Source organism: Rhineura floridana, chromosome 3 (genome assembly GCF_030035675.1).
Source record: "Rhineura floridana isolate rRhiFlo1 chromosome 3, rRhiFlo1.hap2, whole genome shotgun sequence".
Classification (NCBI taxonomy): Eukaryota; Metazoa; Chordata; class Lepidosauria; order Squamata; family Rhineuridae; genus Rhineura; species Rhineura floridana.
In genome coordinates this window covers 211923313-211944925 of record NC_084482.1, presented here as the reverse complement: position 1 = coordinate 211944925, position 21613 = coordinate 211923313, and the positions used below count along the sequence as shown (strand labels likewise).

General features: G+C 46.4%; 2 protein-coding genes and 1 pseudogene across 5 annotated transcripts in view; all 3 read left to right on the top strand.

Annotated features, from left to right (window-relative positions):
* The window catches only part of LOC133378945 (zinc finger protein 845-like), a 159479-nt pseudogene that overhangs the window by 78588 nt on the left and 59278 nt on the right, over positions 1–21613 (top strand).
* Positions 4554–5128, top strand: LOC133381986 (zinc finger and SCAN domain-containing protein 31-like). The gene has a single exon (XM_061621631.1). It carries the CDS (start codon positions 4688–4690, stop codon positions 5126–5128), a length of 441 nt encoding a protein of 146 aa, XP_061477615.1. The 5' UTR covers positions 4554–4687.
* LOC133381483 (zinc finger protein 665-like) overlaps positions 5469–21613 on the top strand; it is a 30588-nt gene continuing 14443 nt past the window's right edge. For 3 of the 4 annotated variants that reach the window (XR_009761680.1, XR_009761679.1, XR_009761681.1), the window contains exons 1-4: positions 5469–5547; positions 6240–6322; positions 6574–6700; positions 10028–19264. Coding sequence is in view for 1 of the 4 variants with exons in the window: in XM_061620637.1 (XP_061476621.1) it covers positions 5493–5547; positions 6240–6322; positions 6574–6700; positions 10028–11829 (2067 nt within the window). In the remaining 3 variants the exon portion in view is untranslated. Of the gene's footprint in view, positions 5548–6239; positions 6323–6573; positions 6701–10027; positions 20469–21613 lie in introns of those variants that run through there. The other variant, XM_061620637.1, reaches the window with a different exon arrangement.

The window sequence follows — 21613 nt, the reverse complement described above, 5'->3', positions numbered from 1 at the left end:
ATTTCTGTTTGCCACACCACTGTTCTGGATTCTCTAGTATTCGTATCTGGATTCTCTGTTGTTCGTATCCCACCGCTACTGCCACCACATGTGATGCGTCCTTCCCTGGCTCTCCCTGTCAGGTTCCTACCTGCGCGTGGCTACTGCCTGTCACTAGGCACCACCAGGGACTCCACCAGTCCGGACCTCACTCTCTTATGGTTTACCTATCCGCTCTAGCACAGATCTCAACAGATCCCCCTGCTAGGCAACCACCAGTAACGTCCCAATACTAGTATTCCCAGAGACTCTGAATACTGGTATTGTTATTCTCTTCACCGCTGCCACCATTTGTTACAGTTCCCCTTCAGCCTTGGTCATTACCTTACCCTCCCTTCTGGTCTGTGAAACCCCAGCCAAGGATCAGGCCTTTGGTAAACCAAATTAAGTATTTATTAAAGATAACAAAGCTAACAAGATTAACAAGATTTCTTCTTAAGGCACATAAGCATATGGTTTTACTCAATACTAATCCGAACTCCACCTCCCTCCTGGTAAACAACTCTCTAAACCCCACCAAGCAATCCACTCTTTCTCTTCTCCCCCCCCCCGATTCCACTCTCACTCTTCCTTTTATACATTCAGCCATTTTAAACACTCAGCCAATCATCTCGCATTCTACTGCCCATTCACTCCCCCTCCTCTTTCACTCCACTTACCATGTATCTTCTAAAACAACAACACTTACCATATATACATTAATATAGGAACATCACAGAGGTCTCCTGATTTGTAACAGCTATAGACCAGGGAGTCATGAAGAATTCCACTTACAGTGCAATGCAGAGCAGCCATTATTCAAGGGAAGGTGGTCCGTTCTGATTTACGTAGTTACAGGATTAGATCCATCTCTAGGGGAGATTTGAAACGTGGCAGTTCTTGTTGCTCATAAGCGTTACAGATAAAACAGCATGTTCATCCTAAAGATGGAAGGAAATTCAGATTGAACAGTTTCACTAAGTGTCAATCTATTGATGTATGTTATATTTGTACCAACACCATCAACTACGCAATTTATAGATTATATACTCCAGAAGAGGTAAAATATTTCACTAGAGAATTGATCCATGTGTCTTGTGACAAAGGCCAAAATCTGCATATTGTGTTACATTTTAGATTTTTGGTTTAAATGGACTCACTGACAAGTTTAGCTTATCCTACGTACAGTATAGGATAAGCCAGTGTGGTGTAGTGGTTAGAGTGTTGGACTAGGACCTGGGAGACCAGGGTTTGAATCCCCACGTAGCCATGAAGCTCACTGGGTGACATTGGGCCAGTCACTGCCTCTCAGTCTCATGAAAACCCTCTTCATAGGGTCGCCATAAGTCGGAATCGACTTGAAGGCAGTACACTTACTTACACACATATACAGTATAACATCTTTTTGAAATTAATGATGATAATCACCCGTAAAAGTATTCTCTTATTTATTATATATCTTGGTCTTTAGGAAAGATGAGTTTATATTGTTGTTCCCTGAGATGAGTGCAAGGGAGATATATGTGCGAAATATTTAATTGTGGTATGTGCTGTAATTAGTTATACATTTGCAGCGTAAGGATGCTAGATGGATAATAGTGTATTGTACTTACAGCTATGAAATCACCATCTAAAAGCATCTCTGTATAGAAAAGTATTCTTATTGACTAGAGAAGCACAACAAGGACTTAATTCTTCAAGAGAGAATTGTTATCATTCCTCCCAAGGACAGCTGAGAAAATTAACAGGGGAGATTGGAAAAGACAACAATACTTCAAACAGATTGTCCTGCTGTTTCTTAATTTGGACTGTGTAATGTAAGTCTAACTTAAGAAATGGTAATCTTTCAACTTCTAGACCTTTTCAATTTTGAGTTCAATATGGAACCTTTTTACACTTTGGGTCTTGCTAGTGCTTATATGTTGATGGCTAGGTGTTTGGCATTGCGCGCCTCAGTGTACAAAGTAAGCAGATGGATTTCGAGTTCCCTTCCTCCTCTTAATTCCCATTCACAGGACCTCCATTGCATCCCATTGAGACTTCAGGACAAGGTCATCCCTCAATACAAGGCATGCTGTATAGTGTCTCAGGCTATCAGAGCATCATTTTAGACTTCATAGCAAAGCCATACGCTGGGCAGGAGTCTCTTGCACTCCAGTGGAGGCGTTTTTTCTTTCTTTCTGTTAAACTGAGTTTAACCTTCTCTAACTGACAAAAGTAGCTGAACTGACTTGGCTATCCGGTTCCATTCATCTTCCAGATACAGCAACATATATCATCACATCTTCCCTTCTCACGCAAGCCAAACCAGTTTGGGAGCCTTGTCTGCCAGCCTCCCCATATTTCTATTATCTATATATCTGTCTTGAACCCCCCAGGAGGGTCCGAACCCCCAGGAAGGAGCCACAGCTCAGTGGGTAGAGCAGCTGCTTTGCATGCAGAAGGTCCCAGGTTCAATCTCCAAGGACAGACTCCCAACCTAAAACGCTGGAGAGCTGCTGCCAGTCAGTGCAGACACCACTGAGCTAGATCGACCCCCATGCTCTGACTCAGTACAGGGCAGGAGCTCCGTGTCTTCCTCCATGCTGCGCAACGCCTCTTTCCTTCTTGGCTCCCGCTCTGAGAGATCATCAGGAGGCTTGACTTCGTGAGGGTTAAAATAAACGAAACCAGATTCCTAGAAAGGAAAGAGGAGGAGGAGGTGCGGGAGGCTTCAAAGAAAATGCGGCTCCTCTCCCTCTGACGTCACTTCCTGCCGGGCTCTTCCCTTGGAGGAAAGTGGCTCCCTGGTCAAGAGCGCAGTTGGATTCGTCATTAAACGCCAGAAGCAGCAGCAGTGCTGCAGCGTCGGTGGCGCCTTCTGGGGTCTGGTAAGCCCCTTGTCCCTGCTGTGCATTTGGGCGAAGGGGAGTCCCAGGGCCGAGGGCAGGAGCTGCAGGGCGGGGGAGCCAGGAGGGGGAGGGAGACCCCAGATTGGAGCCCCACCCGGTGAAGGCAGAGGAGCGGCTGGAGAGCAAGGGAGACCCTCAGCCCGTAAGGAGGTGGCCTCTGTTCTGTGACCCTTCAGGATCCCCCGTCAGAACATCCGCCATAATAACAGATAGACAAAGTGAATAAAACGGGAAAAAAAGATAGGCAGGGCCTTGGTACAATGAGTGGAAAGTGGAGCTTCCTTATGGAGAAGCAGTATACCAGGCTTAGTGTGTTATATGGCCTCAATTTGATGGCTAGACAGGAAGGGAATCCTGGGGGGGGGGCTGTATCCCTCAGAGCAAAAGTTCCTGTGTTCAAAGTCCCTTTCATTCTCATTTGGTGGTAAATACCCAAGCCCTGCATGGGTGCCCCCCTCTGAAATCTTGTGACCATCCTCTGCCTTTACACATTTGGTGGAAAGGTTTTCACAGAGCAGGGCGCCCAGGAGGCCTGTTCAGCTGATCCATCCAAATCAGGGAGGAGAGCTACCTCTCCCTCCCCAGCAGGGCCAGGACACCACTTTGAATTAAGGCGCAATTGAAAGTGTGCCTATCAATCCCCCCGTTATTCACACACTGACTGGTGTTATCACACATGTGCCCATCCAGGCAAGTAACCCCTGGGATACAGAAGGGACCTTTAAGTGTGAATAGAAAGTGCTACTGAAAATTGGCAATCTTTTCATCAAAGGAATCAAACTCGGAAGACCCCGACTGAAAGTGAACAACCGTGTTTTATTAAAAGGGTAAATAGGTGAAGAGAGCCTACAGGACAGGGCAGCCCCCACCCACATCCATATCCCATCACTCAATGCCTGCTGAGGTGAAGGTAAAGCCAGTTCTTCCTTAATTTATGATGACAATCCCAAAAATGTAGATTCATTGCTTTCTTCCACCACATTATACTCAAAGATCTTTCCATTTCCTTATCACAACCAGGTCATAAACTCCAGGGACTGCAGCGTTCCAATTTAATTTAATATGCAACAATATAGCTCACGTTTAACTCTGAAGGGGGACAGTTGTAAAGATAAGCAAATCTATCAAGAGATGAAAGGAATAACGTATTTCATTCACAATTAAACCAAAATTCTGTATTCCAGGAGAGGCCTGTAAAAGTTCAGAGATAAGTTAGGGAGTATAGGATCTTCTATTGAATTAGACAATTGTGCCATCTAGCTCAGTATTGTCCGCACTGACTGGCAGAGTCTCTCCAGGATTACAGGCAGGGAGTCTTTCCCAGCCCTACCTGGAGATTCAAAGTGGGACGTTCTGTGTACAAAGCAGCTGCTCTACCACTGAGCTACAGCCTGTCCTCTGAAAGGATCTCCCCTTTAGCTTGTTTTTAATTAAGAATAAGGGGGTAATGAGGATGATGCTGGTCCCTGGGGCCTTTTGGAGCTGCTGTCAGAGATGTGTCAGCCATCCAGGGATCCATCTTCAAAGGAAGACATAGGCCCCATCATTGGGTTTTTATCAAAGGTTATATGGTAGAAACAATAATTCTCACATTTGACTATTCTTACCCAGCACCTTTCCTGCTCTGCAAGCCTTCGGCCTGGGCATAGTGATCCCTGTTTGGCTTCGCTCATAGAATAAGTGGACCTGCTCCTTCTGAACGTGGCCTCAGAAGGCAGAAAACTATTCCCAGAAGCAGAGAAGGGATGAGGACCCCGTGAAAGGCCAAGAGATCAAAGATGGAACAGCAAGACCCATCTACCTCTGAAGCAGGACTTGGCCCTGATGCCATCAAGACTGAGACCCATGTGGAGGAATTCCTAGGGGAAAATGTGCAGAAGATCTTGGGGGAGAATCCCCTCAGCTCAGATGTGCAGCGCCAGCAGTTCCGGTGTTTCCTCTACCAGGCAGCTGAGGGGCCCCGAGAGGCTTGCAGCCGACTCCACCTTCTTTGCCGTGAGTGGTTGAAGCCAGAGCGACACTCAAAGAACCAGATCCTGGACAAGGTGATCCTGGAGCAGTTCCTGGCTGTCCTGCCCCCAGAGATGGAGAGCTGGGTGAGGGAATGTGGGGCCGAGACCAGTTCCCAGGCGGTGGCCCTGGCAGAAGGTCTCCTGCTGAACGTGGCAGAGGACGAGAAGCAGGCAGAGCAGCAGGTGAGATGGCTGTCCCTGGTGTAGATGAAGCCTTCCAGATGTTGTTGAAGTAAAGGTCCTATAATCGCTGGCCATTCATGGTATTGTCTGGGGCTGATGTGAATTGGAGTCTGGTCCCATCTGAAGGGCACCACGTTGGCTACCCCGATATCAAGTATCTCTAAGGGTTTTGCATCTATCCTTCCTTTCTATATCAAATATTTATTTATTTATTTATAAAATAAATAAATTAAATAAATAAATAAGGGTTTTGCATCTATCCTTCCTTTCTATATCAAATATTCCTGTGGTATTGCCTCTGTCACTCCTTTTCTAATTCTGCTCCCCATTATATGACTTGAGTTCTTATTATGCTTTTCAGGAAAAGGGTCTCTGTGCAGAAACAGGAATGGATTTCCCTGAGGCAGAGAGGACTCCATTGGACCCCAGGCAGAGGCCGCTGGGTAAAGATGAATGGGGCGTGTTTCCGTTTGGTCTGTCACTGTTGATTTTGCCTGCGAGAACCAGTGTGATGTAGTGGTTAAGGTTTTGGACTACGACCTGGGAGACCAGGGTTCAAATCCCCACATAGCCATGAAGCTCACTGGGTGACCTTGGGCCAGTCGCTGCCTCTCAGCCCCAGAGGAAGGCAATCGTAACCCCCGTCTGAATACAGCTTACCATAAAAACCCTATTCATAGGGTCACCATAAGTCAGAATCAACTTGAAGGCAGTACAGTGGTTAAGGTGTTGGACTACGACCTGGGAGAGCAGGGTTCAGTCACTGCCCCTAAGTCCCAGAGGAAGTCAATGGTAAACCCTTCCTGAATACCGCTTACTATGAAGACCCTAAACACCATAAGTCAGGATCAACTTGAATTTCCATTTTCCACTCTTGTCTCCAGCCTTTTCCACAGCTCAGAAATGCTCCTACTTACATCATAATTTTTTACGTGGGAACCATCACTTTGATTTCTAGCTTAGAGCTCAAATGAGGAGAGATGTTTTATCACCCAACCGAAACATAAACTGTGAATAAACACCTGAAACTCACTCAGCTGAGAAGAACCCTTGTGCAGTTATACCTCTATGGTTTAATCTCTGACAATAGCATACGGTATACTAATGGCTTTTGGGCCCATTTTCTTTCTCACAGGGGATGGAATCATGTCGGCAAGACCTACTAAATCATATCCCCTTTCTGGTGGAGGAGAAGCTGTTGCTATCGCCCCAGATCAGGTAGGGGAAACACTCAGAAGTAGGAAAGGCTGGGGGCAGCCTGGGTGCATCTCTCTGTCCCTGGGTCTGAATGAATTTTCCTCCTCTTTGCGTCTCCCAAAGCCACCTCAACAAAAGCTGTGAATGCCATTTAAGGAGGTTTCTGTCCTTAGAACAATGACCAGCCACCTCACCTTAACTACGTTTTCCACGTAGGTAGGAGATAATCTTTATGCTTGCTATGATGACAAATTGAATTATATTTCTTTTAGGATCCAGTGTCTTTGGAGGATGTGGCTGTGCAGTTCACGGAAGAGGAGTGGGCTTTGCTGAATCCTGACCAGAGAGCTCTGCATAGCGAAGTCATGGAGGGGATTTGTGGGACTCTGTCCTGTCTTGGTAAGGCAGGTTCCGTTGTAATTTGTTATGTGCCTTCAAGTCGATTATGACTTATGGCAACCCTATGAATCAACAACCTTCAGTAGCATCTGTTATAAACCACCCTGTTCAGATCTTCCTTTATGCAATCAATCCATCTATTGTTTGGCCTTCCTCTTTTTCTATTCCCTGCTGTTTTCCCCAGCATTATTGTCTTTTCTAGTGAATCATATCTTCTCCTTATGTGTCCAAAGTATGATATCCTCAGTTTCATCATTTTAGCTTCTAGTGATAGTTCTGGTTTAATTGTCTTTTCGCTGTCCAGGGTATTGGTCGTAATACCTGTTTTCAAATTCCATATTTCTATATTTAATGCACCCGAATATTCTGTTGTACTGCCACCTATTTCAACTGGGATTCTTAATCTTCTGCAGATAACTTGAATGGACAGCCATCTATTCTCTCTAGTTATGCCCTTCTAAAACAATGGTCCAATTACCTGGAATTTTTCACTAAAATGTTTCCCCAAGTGCTATAACACAGCATAGCTGAGCTCCATTTGAGTTTCTAATATGGCCTACGAGGTGCAACATTTGGCATTCTGGGCTTTGGGGAGACACATCCAAAGCTTCCCTCCTAGTTTATCCTTTTTCCTAGACCTGGAGCAGAGTGGTGGCAGTGCATTATACGATGTGGGGGAGAGGAGGACCGTTTTAAGACTGGGGTAGCCATCATGGTGTGCTCCACAGATTGCTGGACTCTCACTCCCATAAGCGGTGACCATTGTCCACGCTGACTGGGGCTGATGAGAATGGGATTCCAACAAACTCTGAAGAGCACCACGTTGTTATAGGGAAAGGGACTCAGACGGTAAGAAAAGCCTTCCCTATCATAGAATATAGAATAGTAGAGTTGGAAGGGACCTACAAGGCCATCGAGTCCAACCCCCTGCTCAGTGCAGGAATCCAAATCAAAGCATTCCCGACAGATGGCTGTCCAGCTGCCTCTTGAATGCCTCCAGTGTCGGAGAGCCCACTACCTCTCTAGGTCATTGGTTCCATTGTCGTATGGCTCTAACAGTTAGGAATTTTTTCCTGATGTTCAGTCTTAATCTGGCTTCCTGCAACTTGAGCCCATTATTCCGTGTCCTGCACTCTCGAAGAAGAGATCTTGGCCCTCCTCTGTGTGACAATCTTTCATGTACTTGAAGAGTGCTATCATATCTCCCCTCAGTCTTCTCTTCTCCAGGCTAAACATGCCCAGTTCTTTCAGCCTCTCCTCATAGGGCTTGGTTTCCAGTCTCCTGATCATCTTTGTTGCCCTCCTCTGAACCTATTCCAGTTTGTCTGCATCCTTCTTGGTGCGGAGACTAGAACTGGGCGCAGTACTCAGGATGAGGCCTAACCAGTGCTGAATAGAGGGGAAGTAATACTTCACGCAATTTGGAAACTATATTTCTCTTAATGCAGCCTACTACAGCATTTTCCTTTTTTGCAGCTACATCACACTGTTGGCTCATATTCAGCTTGTGATCAACCACAATTCCAAGATCTTTCTCACATGTCGTATTGCTGAGCCAGTCTTATAACTGTGCATTTGGTTTCTTTTTCCTAAGTGTAGAACTTTGCATTTATCCCTGTTGAATTTCATTCTGTTGTTTTCAGCCCAATGCTCCAGCCTATCAAGGCCTCTTTGAATTTTGTTTCTGTCTTCCACAGTATTAGCTATGCCCCCCAATTTTTTATCAGCTGCAAATTTGATAAGCATGCTCTGTACCTCCTCATCCAAGTCGATAATAAAAATGTTGAAGAGCACTGGGCCCAGGACCGAGCCCTGTGGTACCCCACTCGTTACTTCCGCCCAGTTTGAGATGGAACCATTGATAAGCACTCTTTGGGTATGATTCTGGAGCCAACTGTTGATCCACCTGATAGTTGTTCCATCCAGCCCACATTTAGCTAGCTTGCTAATCAGAATGTCATGGGGCACTTTGTCAAAAGCTTTGCTGAAGTCGAGATATATTATGTTCACAGCATTCCCACAGTCTACAAGGGAAGTTACCTAATCAAAAAACAAGATAAGATTAGTTTGGCAGGATTTGTCTTTCATAAATCCATGTTGGCTCCTAGTAATCACTGCATTGTTTTCAAGGTGCTTACAGATTGACTGCTTTATAATCTGCTCCAGAGTTTTTCCAGGGATTGACGTTAGGTTGACTGGTCTATAGTTCCCCGATTCCTCCTTTTTGAAGATAGGGACTACATTAGTTCTCCTTCAGTCATCGGGCACTTCACCAGTCCTCCATGATTTCACAAAGATAATAGACAATCATTCCGAGAGTTCTTCAGGCAGTTCCTTCAATACTCTAGAATGCAGTTTATCGGGCCCTGCCAATTTGAACTCGTTCAAAGTGATTAAGTATTCCTTGACCGTTTGTCTATCAATCTCAAGCTCCAATCCTGCCCCTTCCACTTCATGTTTCCTGGGAGGGTCATAGACCCTTTTCTGGGAGAAGACTGAGCCAAAGTAGGAATTGAGCACTTCTGCCTTTTCTTTGTTATCTGTTATCATTTTGCCATCCTCATTGAGTTGCTGTGACACCATTTCTTTTCTCTGTCTTTTACTACGGACGTACCTGAAGAAAGCTTTTTTGTTGCTTTTAGCATCCCTCGCTAACCTCAGCTCATTCTCAGCTTTAGCCTTCCTGACGCCATCTGCAATTCTGTTGTACCTGCCTGTACTCTTCCTTTGTGGCCTGGCCTTCTTTCCACTTCCTGTATGTGTCCTTTTTTGTTTTCAGGTCATCTCTAAGCCTTGTGAAGCCACATTGGCTTCTTCTGCTGTTTTCCCCCCTTTTTTCCTTGTTGGAATTGCTTGCCATTGAGCTTTTAGAATTTCCTTTTTTAGAAACTCCCACCCATCATAGACTCCTTTTCTCATAAGGGTCGCTTGCCATGGAACCGTACTTACAATTGTTCTGAGTTTATGAAAATCAGCTTTCCTGAAGTCCAGGGTGCGTGTATGGCTACTCTCAGCTTTTGCTTCTGTTAAAATCAAGAATTCAAATATGGTGTGGTCACTTCCCCCCAGTGTTCCCATAACTGCCATTTTATCCACCAAATCATCTCTATTGTCTAGAATCAAGTCCAGGATAGCCAATCCTCTGGTTGCTTCCTCCACTTTCTGTAGGAGAAAGTTATATGCAACACAAGTCAGAATTTTCCTGTCAATTTTCCTTGACAAGTCCTGTCAATTCTTCCTTTATCACAAAAGTTATTTGGGATTGTTCAGTGATTTGAGGATCCATTTCTTCCCTCATGGTCTTATCAGTTTCTCTCTTCCTTGCAGAAGATGATGAGTGGAAAGCCAAGAGGAAGGAAGAACTGTGTGGGCAAGAGAGATGGAAAAGAGATAGATCTAAAAACAGGGAAGAGCAGAGAAGGAATCCTGAAGCAGAAGAGAAAAGGAGGAATAAATCTTACGCTTCTCAGGGCAGTGGCTACCATAAAACTGCCATCCGAGAAAAAACAGATCAAAGAATGAGAAGAAATAAATATTTTCATTGTTCGAAAAGTCTGAATTCTAAAAGTAAGTGTAAGAAAGCCCACTACAAAAACCAGAAAACGGAGAAAGCATATCAATGTTTGGAACGTGAAAGGAGGTTTAGCTGCAAGGCAAGTCTTATTTTGCATCAAAGAATGCAAACCGGTGAGAAACCATATAAGTGCTTAGAATGTGGAAAGAGCTTCAGTTGGAAAAACAAACTCGCTGCCCACCAAAGAATTCACACTGGAGAGGAACCATATAAGTGTTTGGAATGTGGAAAGAGCTTCAGGTGGAAACAACAACTCGCTGCCCACCAAAGTAATAACACTGGGGAGAAACCATATAAATGTTTGGAATGTGGGAAGAGCTTCCGCTGGAAACACTTACTCACTGCCCACCAAAATGTTCACACCGGGCAGAAATCATATAAGTGCCTAGAATGTGGAAAGAGCTTCTGTCAGAAAAGCAATCTGACTTCCCATCAAAGAATTCACACTGGAGAGAAACCATATAAGTGCTTGGAATGTGGAAAGAGCTTTCGTCGGAAGACACATCTGACTTGCCATCAAAGAATTCACATGGGGGAGAAACCTTTTAAGTGCTTGGAATGTGGAAAGAGCTTCCACTGGAAAAACTTACTCACTGCCCATCAAAGAATTCACACCGGAGAGAAACCATATAAGTGCTTAGAATGTGGAAAGAGCTTCAGTTGGAAACAAGCACTCACTTTCCATCAAAGAATTCACACTGTGGAGAAGCCATATAGATGCCTGGAATGTGGAAAGTGCTTTACTACAAGTTCCTCTCTCACTGCCCATGAAAGTATTCACACTGGGGAGAAGCCATATAAGTGCTTAGAATGTGGGAAGAGCTTCACTAGATATTCCTCTCTCACTTTCCATCAAAGAATTCACACTGGGGAGAAGCCATATAAGTGCTTAGAATGTGGAAAAAGCTTCCACCAGAAGATAAATCTGACTTCCCATCAAAGAACTCACACTGGGGAGAAACCATATAAGTGCTTAGAATGTGGAAAGAGCTTCCGTCAGAAGATACATCTGACTTTCCATCAAAGTATTCACACTGGGGAGAAACCGTATAAATGCTTGGAATGTGGAAAGAGCTTCAGTTGCAAAGAGCAACTCACTCTCCATCAAAGAATTCACACTGGGGAGAAACCGTATACGTGCTTAGAATGTGGAAAGAGCTTCAGTAGGAAACAGAAACTCACTGACCATCAAAGAATTCACACTGGGGAGAAGCCACATAAGTGCTTAGAATGTGGAAAGAGCTTCTACCAGAAGATAAATCTGACTTCCCATCAAAGAACTCACACTGGGGAGAAACCATATAAGTGCTTAGAATGTGGAAAGAGCTTTACTAGAAATTCCTCTCTCACTTTGCATCAAAGTGTTCACACTGGGGAGAAACCATATAAGTGCTTAGAATGTGGAAAGAGCTTCAGTAGGAAACAGCAACTCACTGCCCATCAAAGTGTTCACACTGGGGAGAAGCCATATGAATGCCTGGAATGTGGAAAGGGCTTTACTAGAAATTCCTCTCTCACTTTGCATCAAAGAATTCACAGAGGAGAGAAACCATAGAACTGCTTGGAACATGGAAAGAGCTTCAGAAGTAGCTTAAGTCTTTAATGTCATGAAAGATTTCAGAAATGGGGAAACCATATTATGAGTGATGAACAGGGGGTTGCCCACCTGTTGCCTGTGAGTGTTTTGGAGGCCTGCAAAGCCCTTCAGTGGCACCCCAGCAAATCGCCAAGAGTCTTTATAATACATGCTATTTATTCATCTCTTGCACACTACAACTAATAAAATGTAGTCAGTGACCTTATTATAGAAACAGAAAAATAGGGATACATATCAGCATGAAAGAAGTTGCTGGAAATCCAATTAACATCAATGTATAAGACTGTGAAGGCACATCTTAGTTAAAACAGGTTACAATAGTTGAAGGCCCTTTTTGTGTGGGGGGGTGTATGGTGTGAGTGTGTGTTGTGGGGGTTGCATCATGTGCCTGGGAGAGAGGAGTCAAAGTCGACTGGGAAGATTTGAGGTGGCCCCAATTAGTGTAGTGACGGGTAGAGGGAGATATGATGCTGTGTGGAGGACTTGCCAGGTGAGGGGAACTCACCCCAGGCAGTTAACGGCTTTGCTGGGTTCCGGTCCTCCACACACCCACAGGTTTGTTGGTTGCCCTATCAGCCAGCTCTCCGATCTCCGGATGCTGCTCCTAAATGCCAGATCGGTACATAATCAGATCTCTCTCATCCACGATTTAATTGTGGAGGAGGCAGCTGATCTGGCATGTATAACTGAGACCTGGGTGGGTGAGCAGGGAGGAGCTAGTCTCTCCCAGCTGTGCCCACCGGGGTACTTGGTTCAGCATCAGGGTAGATCTGAGGGCCGGGGAGGGGGGTTGCTGTGGTCTATAGGAGTTCCATCTCTCTCTCCAAGCACCATGTCCATGCAACTAATGGTCTGGAGTGTTTGCACCTTGTGTTGGATCAGGGGGACAGATTGGGGATTCTGTTGGTGTACCGCCCACCCCGCTGCCCAACAGACTCCCTAACTGAGCTGACGGAGGTGGTCTCGGCTGTATTGTTGAGATCACCCAGACTGTTTGTGCTGGGGGATGTCAACATCCACGCCGAGGCCGCCTTATCTGGGGCGGCTCAGGACTTCATGGCTTCCATGACAACCATGAGGCTGTCCCAATATGCTACTGGCCCAACACACGTGGCAGGGCATACTCTAGACCTGATTTTTGCAACTGGACATGGAGATGGTGATCTGAATGTAGGGAGTCTTACATCAGCCCCTTTGTCATGGACTGATCACCGCTTGTTGAGGTTTAGACTTACCGCAGCTTTTCCCCTCTGCAAGGGTGGAGGACACATTAAGATGGTCCGCCCCCGGAGACTAATGAATCCGGATGGTTTTCAAAAGGCTCTGGGGAGTTTTCCGGCTGATAGGGCTGGCGCTCCTGTTGAAACCCTGGTCGAACTATGGAATGCTGAAATGACCTGGGCAGTTGACATGATCGCTCCTGTGCGCCCTCTCCTATGTAGAGCTCCTTCAGCTCCATGGTATACTTCAGAGCTGAGAGCAATTAAACAGGAGACGGCTTGAGTGCAGATGGAGACGAACTCCTGAGGGATGCAATTATGCACTGGTAAGTGCCTATACCAAGCTGTATTTAGGGGCAGTACGGGCAGCACAAAAACAATATTTTGTTGCCACTATTAAATCTTCTAACTGCCGTCCGGCGGAGCTTTTTAAAGTTGTCAGAGGGCTAGTACATTCTGGCCCTAGGGACACGGTAGAACTATGCGAAGCACGCTGTAATGAATTTGCTAGGCACTTCCAGGATAAAATCTCTTGCATCCGTCAAGACTTGGACTCCAGTGTTATAGCAGTTGAATCAAATGAGGTATCCGGAGCACAGCCTGGTCATGATTTTTTGGATGAGTTTCAATTGGTGCAGCTTGAGGATATTGACAAGGTGCTTGGACAGGTGCGTGCAACCTCTTCTGTTCTGGATCCGTGCCCCTCTTGGCTAATGAAAGCTAGCAGGGATGGAACAGCCGGCTGGGCCAGGGAAGTGATTAATGCCTCACTGTGTGAGGGAGAGGTCCCTGGCTGCCTAAAGGCGGCGGTAGTGAGACCACTTTTGAAGAAATCTTCCCTGGACCCAGAAAATCTTAATAATTACAGGCCGGTAGCAAATGTCCCATTCCTGGGCAAGGTCCTAGAAAGAGTGGTTGCAGACCAGCTCCAGACATTCTTGGATGAGACCGATTATCTGGATCCATTTCAATCGGGTTTCAGGCCCGGTTTTATAATAATAATAATAATAAATTTAATTTCTTTGTCGCCTATCTGGCCGATGGCCACTCTAGGCGACGAACAAGATTGTTAAGATACAATTGAAAAATATAGCGATACAATATAAAATCAATACATCTGCAACAACAACATTAAAACTGGGCAGGAGGCATTACAGTTACAACAATTAACCCTCCCCGGATACCCCGAAGGCCTGTTGAAAGAGCCAGGTCTTTAAGGCTTTCCGAAATACATTTAGGGAAGAGGAGTGCCGGAGATCTTGTGGGAGGGAGTTCCAAAGAGTGGGGGCCGCCACTGAGAATGCCCTCTCTCTTGTACCCACCAATCTGGCTGTTTTTGTTGGCGGGATTGAGAGAAGGCCCTGTGTGGTTTTGGCACGGGGACGGCCTTGGTTGCCCTGTATGATGACCTTTGTTGGGAGAAAGACAGGGGGAGTGTAACTCTGTTGATTCTCCTTGATCTCTCAGCGGCTTTTGATACCATCGACCATGGTATTCTTCAGGGGAGACTTGCGGATTTGGGAGTTGGAGGTACTGCTTGGCAGTGGTTCTGCTCCTACTTGGCGGGTTGTCTCCAGAAGGTAGTGCTTGGGGAGCATTGCTCGGCACCCTGGGCTCTCCAATATGGAGTTCCGCAGGGGTCAGTTCTGTCCCCCATGCTCTTTAACATCTACATGAAGCCGCTGGGTGCTGTCATCAGGAGTTTTGGAGTGCATTGTCACCAGTATGCTGATGACACGCAGCTCTACTTCTCCTTTTCATCCTCATCAGGTGAGGCTGTCAAGGTGCTGAACCGATGCCTGGCTGCGATAATGGACTGGATGAGAGCGAATAAATTGAAGCTCAATCCAGACAAGACTGAGATGCTGTTAGTAGGCGGTTCCTCTGACCAGATGGTGGATGTGCAACCTGTCCTGGATGGGGTTGCACTCCCTCTGAAGGAGCAGGTTCGTAGTTTGGGAGTTCTTTTAGAACCATCCCTGTCACTGGAGGCTCAGGTAGCCTCGGTGGCACGGAGTGCTTTCTACCAGCTTCAGCTGGTGGCCCAACTACGCCACTATTTGGACAGGGGAAACCTTGCTTCAGTTGTCCATGCCCTGGTAACCTTTAAATTAGACTACTGCAATGCACTCTACGTGGGGCTGCCCTTGAAGACTGTTTGGAAACTGCAGCTCATGCAAAATGCGGCGGCCAGATTGATAACCGGGACCAGGCGGTCCGAACATATAACACTGATTCTGGCCCGCTTGCACTGGTTGCCTATATGTTTCCGGGCCCGATTCAAAGTGCTGGTTTTAACCCATAAAGCCTTGTACGGCATGGGGCCACAATACCTGATGGAACGCCTCTCCCGATATGAACCTACCCGTACACTGCGCTCAACATTGAAGGCCCTCCTCCGGGTGCCTACTCAGAGAGAAGCCCGGAAGGTGACAACAAGAAAAAGAGCCTTCTCAGTGGTGGCCCCTGAACTATGGAATATTCTTCCTGATGAGGTACGCCTGGCACCAACATTATTATCTTTTCGGCACCAGGTAAAAACCTTCCTCTTCTCCCAGGCATTTTCAGCATTTTAGTAGTATTTAATATGCATTTTAGTATCTGTTTAATTATGTTTTAATTTTTGATATCTTTAACTTATTTTAGATTGCTTAATATGTGGTTTTAATTGTATGTTAGATGTTTTTACCTGTTGTGAGCCGCCCAGAGAGCTTCGGCTATGGGGCGGTATAAAAATTTAATTAATAATAATATTAATAATAATAAGGACCGAGTTAACTTCTTAAGTCATGTCACAAAGCCAGAGTTACAGAGTACATGGAAATACATGTCACGATACATCACCCATCAGATGCCATGGATGGAATAGATGTGAGGGTTCCCTCCTGCTTTCTTTGACCCCACCCCCACTTCAACAGAGCCAAGGGGGTCCTGCATGCTATAGAACTGGCCTTTTATACACCCTATTTACAAAGGGATGGCTTGTTCCCATGGCTTTATCAATTTTGCTACCCACTAGAGGAGAAATTTTGGAAATTTGCATTTGCTGCCTCCCGGAAGCACTCCATATCTTCTTCTCACTTACTGGTGACACTTAATGTAACATATTGGCTGTCTGCTCAGAGATTGTATCTTGTACTGTACTCTGCTTTATAAGGAAACAATGCTTAGTCTAGAAGGGAGGGTTTAAGAAACCGATTTTCAAAAGAGAACTTTCTTCCTCTGTGTAAACTACAAGCGAAGCCATTAAAAGCTTATGTAAATAATTTCAGCACATTATATGCACATTTTAAGCCATTATTCGGGCTATCCCTTTATTTATTATTTGATGTATATCCCATCCTTCCTCCCAGCAGGAGCCCAGGGCAGCAAACAAGGCACTAGAAACATTTTAAAACATCATAAAAACAAAACTTGAAATACATTAACGCAAAACAGCATCAAAAACATTAAAAAAAAAATTTTTTTTAAAAAAAGATTAAAAACATTATTAAAAAACAAGCCATTCTGACAGAGAGAAAGACTGGGATAGCTCTCAACTTAAAACGCTTGTTGAAAAAGAAAAGTCTTCAAAAGGCACCGAAAAGATAGGAGAGATGGCACCTGACTAATATTCAAAGGGAGGGAATTCCACAGGGTAGGTGCTGCCACACTAAGGTCCATTTCCTATATTGCACAGAATGAACCTCCTGATAAGATGGTATCTGCAGGAGGCCCTCACCTGCAGAGCGCAGTGATCAGGATGATGGTCTTTCAGGTATCCTGGTCCCGAGCAGTATTGGGCTTTGTACACCAAAACTAGAACTTTGAACTTGGTCCGATAGCAAATGGGCAGCCAGTGCAACTCTTTCAGTAGCAGGGTGCCATGCTTGCGTTACCCTGCTCCAGTGAGCAGTCTCACCGCCACATTTTGCACCAGCTGCAACTTCTGGATCAACTTCAAGGGCAGCCCCACATAGAGCGCATTACAGTAATTCAGCCTAGAGGTTACCAGTGCGTGGACAACAGTGATCAGGCTATCCTGGTCCAGAAACGGCTGCAGCTGTCTCACCAGCCGAAGCTGGTAAAAGGCACTTCTAGCCACTGAGGTCACCTGGGCCTCTAGCGACAAAGATGGATCCAAGAGTACCCCCAGGCTACGGACCTGCTCTTTCAGAGGAAGTACGACCCCATCCAAAGCAGGCAACTGACCAATTATCCGAACTCTGGAACCACCAACCCACAGTGCCTCCGTCTTGCTAGGATTCAGACTCAGTTTATTGGCCCTCATCTAGCCCACCACCGAGTCCAGGCAGTGGTCAAAGGCTTGCACAGCCTCTCCTGATTCAGATGTTATGGAGAAATAGAACTGGGTATCATCAGCATACTGCTGACACCTCCCTCCAAAGCTCCTGATGACTGCTGCCGGCTTCATATAGATGTTAAACAGCATGGGGTAGAAGATGGTACCCTGTGGCACCCCACAGCACAGCTGCCAGGGGGCCGAAAGACAATCACTCAATGCTACTCTCTGAGAGAGACCCTGGAGATAGGATCGGAACCACTGTAAAACAGTTCCTCCAATACCCATCTCACCAAGTCGGCCCAGAAGGATACCATGGTCAATGGTATCAAAAGCCGCTGAGAGATCAAGTAAGAATAACAGAGTCGCACTCCCCCTGTCCTTCTCCCGATAAAGGTCATCCATCAGGGCAACCAAGGCCAATTCAGTCCCATAACCAGGCCTAAACCCAGACTGGGATGGGTCAAGATAATCTTTCATCCAAGAGTACTTGCAGTTGCTGCGCCACAACCCTCTCAATCACCTTCCCTAAGAAGGGGGTATTTGCAACCGGTAAGTAGTTGTCCCAAGCCAATGGGTCCAGGGTGGGCTTTTTCAGGAGTGGTCGGATCACCGCCTCTTTCAGGCGGCTGGAATCACTCCCTCCCACAATGATGCATTGACCGCACCCTGGATCCACTTGGTCAGACCCCCCCCCCGGCAAGCTTTAATAAGCCAAGAAGGGCAAGGGTCAAGAAGACACATTGCTGGCTACATCATCGCAAGCACCTTGTCCACATCATCAGGCCGCATCAACTGAAACTGTTCCCAAGAAATAGGAGCAGATGTTGCACTGGGCACCTCATTGGGGACTACAGTATATGTAGATGGGGCATCAAGACTGCTACGGAGGCGAGCAAGTTTACCCTCAAAGTGCCTTGCAAACATTTCACAGTGGTCCTCCGAAGGCTCTAAGACTCCATTTCCTGGAGTTGATGTCAAAAGACCCCTGACAATACGGAAAAGCTCCACTGGACGGATACTTGAGGATGTGATGGAGGAAGAGAAGTGGGCCTTCTTCGCCGCCCTCACCGCCACACAATAGGCACAGTTATGATGTATTACTCGTGCCTGATCTGTCTCACAGGACGTCTTTTGCCACTTGCACTCTAGCCGACATCCAGCCTGTTTCATTGCCCTTAGCTCACTGGTGTACCAAGGTGCAAGCTGGGCTCCACAGTGCCGGAGAGGGCGCTCGGGGGCAACCGTGTCGAGCCAGATGCGCCTCGCTGTTCCACAGCATGACAAGGGCTTCAACAGGGTCACCTGCTCTATCTCCTGGGAACTCCCCCAGGGCATTCAGGAATCCAGTGGATTCCATTAGTTTCCGGAGACGGACCATCTTCATCTGTCCACCCCAGGGAAGACTCGGAGCCATAAGTCTAAACTTCACCAGGAAGTGGTCTGACCATGACATCCACCCCCCCATCTCCAGACCACCCCTTCCTCCATCTGAAGCAAAGACCAAGTCGAGGGTGTGCCCTGCTCTATGCGTTTGGCCAATAACAACTTGAGACAGCCCCATGTTTGTCATGGAGGCCATGAAGTCCCGAGCCGGAACACTAGAGGCAGCCTCTGCATGGACATTGAAATCACCCAGCACTATCATTCTGGGCTGCTCCAACGCCACCGCTGAGACGACCTCCACCAGCTCAGTCAGAGAAGCTGCCGGGCAGCAAGGTGGACGTTACACCAGCAGCAACCCTAGTTTACGGTCTCCTCGGCCCAACACCAGGTGCAGGCCCTCACAGCCAGCTCCAAGACAGAGTGGTTTCCTGGTGACAGAGATGGAAGTTCTGTAGACCACAGCAACTCCTCCCCCCCCATCCCTGCAGCCTGTGCTGGTGCTGCGGTGAGTATCCAGGTGGGCAAAGTTGGGTTAGATCAACTCCTCCAAGCTCACTCACCCAGGTCTCGGTAATACACACCAAATTGGCACATTCATCCACAATCAAGTAATGGATGAGAGTGTTCTTATGTACCGATCTGGCATTAAACAACAACACACACAGGCCAGTGGGCACAGCAGATGAGCAACAAGGAACCAAACCATCAGAGGAGTGGCAGCAAGGAACAAGGCGCAGATAGCCCTGCCTTCGCCTTCTATGGTAATTCACCACATCCCCATGGCTATATTTCCCTCTGCGGGTAATCACTGAAATTGGGGTGGCATCACCCATGTTCCTCCATGCTAAGACTCCTCCTAAATACCTATTATGGGCCCAACACGAGCCCACCAACAAAGCCTACCGGAGCGAATTATCCCAGTAGGCCTCTGCAAGGAGTGGGAACAGTCCCACCCATTCAGACTTACTCACACAGGGCCCATCTACTCCCCCTCCTGTCTCATACCCAGGGAGGGCCAGCCTTCTGCCAATTACACACTCTCACTCTGAAGGCATCTGGCGACTTTCTCCTATCGTGCAGTTCACTGCACAGGCTCCCACCCTGTGCAGGAACTACACATGCACCACACGACCTCCCCACCACCAATCTCCTCTAGATTGGTTTAACAGAAAACAAATTAAGAAATAATAATAATAAAAAACAGAAAAAGTAATAGAAGGGGAGTAGCACCCTCGCCCTCGGGACTCCCTAAGGGACTCCCCAAGGGGCAAACCCCTTTGGTGTCACCCCTTTGGTGGCAGACCCCCCGCCCAAGGGCAGCTGGGCTTTTATGTCTCCTGGCCCAGCCAGCAGCTGTTGCAAGGGGCTGCATGATTAACTGCAGCCTCTCTGTGGAGCAAGGGGCAGGCAGGGGATCCCAGTCCTTGCAGCACTTACCAGGAACTTCAGCTGTCTCGACAGACAGCAGCCCAAAGGAGCTCGTAGCAAGCACCCAGATGCCAGATACTCACTCCCAGGGCAGGTCTTCCTCAGTCCCCTCATGCTGCAGCTGTTCCCAGTAAGTGTTAGTGAATGTTAACAAAGCCCCTTCCCCCCCAAGCCAAATGTTAACACTTTGCAATGTGTCATCACTCCTGACTGACACATGTAGGACCATCCAGGCTGGCAACTCCTGGGATGCAGAAGGGATCTTTCAACATTGAATGGAAAGCGCTACTCGAAAAGTGGCAACCTTTGAATCAAAGGAATCAACTTCAGGAGAACCCAACTGAAAATAACTGTTGTATTAAAAGGGTAAATAGGTGGAGACCGCAATCCAAATGTTAATGTAACATATTGGCTGTCTGCTCAGACACTGTATCTCGTACCGTACTCTGCTTTATAAGAAAACAATGCTTTGTCTAGAAGGGAGGGTTTAAGAAACCCATTTTCAGAAGAGAACTTTTTTCCTCTGTGCACTACTAAACTACAAGCGAAGCCATTATAAGCTTATGTAAATAATTTTAGCACACTCTTTGCACATTTTAAGCCATTATTTGGGCTATCCCATTACACTGTGCTGGGTTTGTCTGAGTGCCTGTAGCGCCCAGACATTTTTTTCTGCAAACGCTACTACACAGTAAGTGTTAGTGAATGTTAACAAAGCCCCTTCCCCTCACCCGAAGGGAAAAGTGAAAACTTTGCAAAGAGGCTTTGGGAGGTCTCCTGATTTGCAGCAGCTATAGACCAGGGAGTCATGAAGAATTCCACTTACAGTGCAATGCAGAGCAGCCATTATTCAAGGGAAGGTGGTCCGTTCTGATTTACGTAGTTACAGGATTAGATCCATCTCTAGGGGAGATTTGAAATGTGGCAAATGTTCATGCTGCTCACAAGCATCCTAAAGATGGAAGGAAATTCAGATTGAACAGTTTCACTAAGTGTCAATCTATTGATGTATGTTATATTTGTACCAACACCATCAACTACGCAATTTATAGATTATATACTCCAGAAGAGGTAAAATATTTCACTAGAGAATTGATCCATATGTCTTGTGACAAAGGCCAAAATCTGCATATTGTGTTACATTTTAGATTTTTGGTTTAAATGGACTCACTGACAAGTTTAGCTTATCCTACATACAGTAGAGGATAAGCCAGTGTGGTGTAGTGGTTAGAGTGTTGGACTAGGACTTGGGAGACCAGGGTTTGAATCCCCATGTAGCCATGAAGCTCACTGGGTGACATTGGGCCAGTCACTGCCTCTCAGCCTCATGAAAACCCTCTTCATAGGGTCACCATAAGTCGGAATCGACTTGAAGGCAGTACACAGTATAACATCTTTTTGAAATTAATGATGATAATCACGTGTA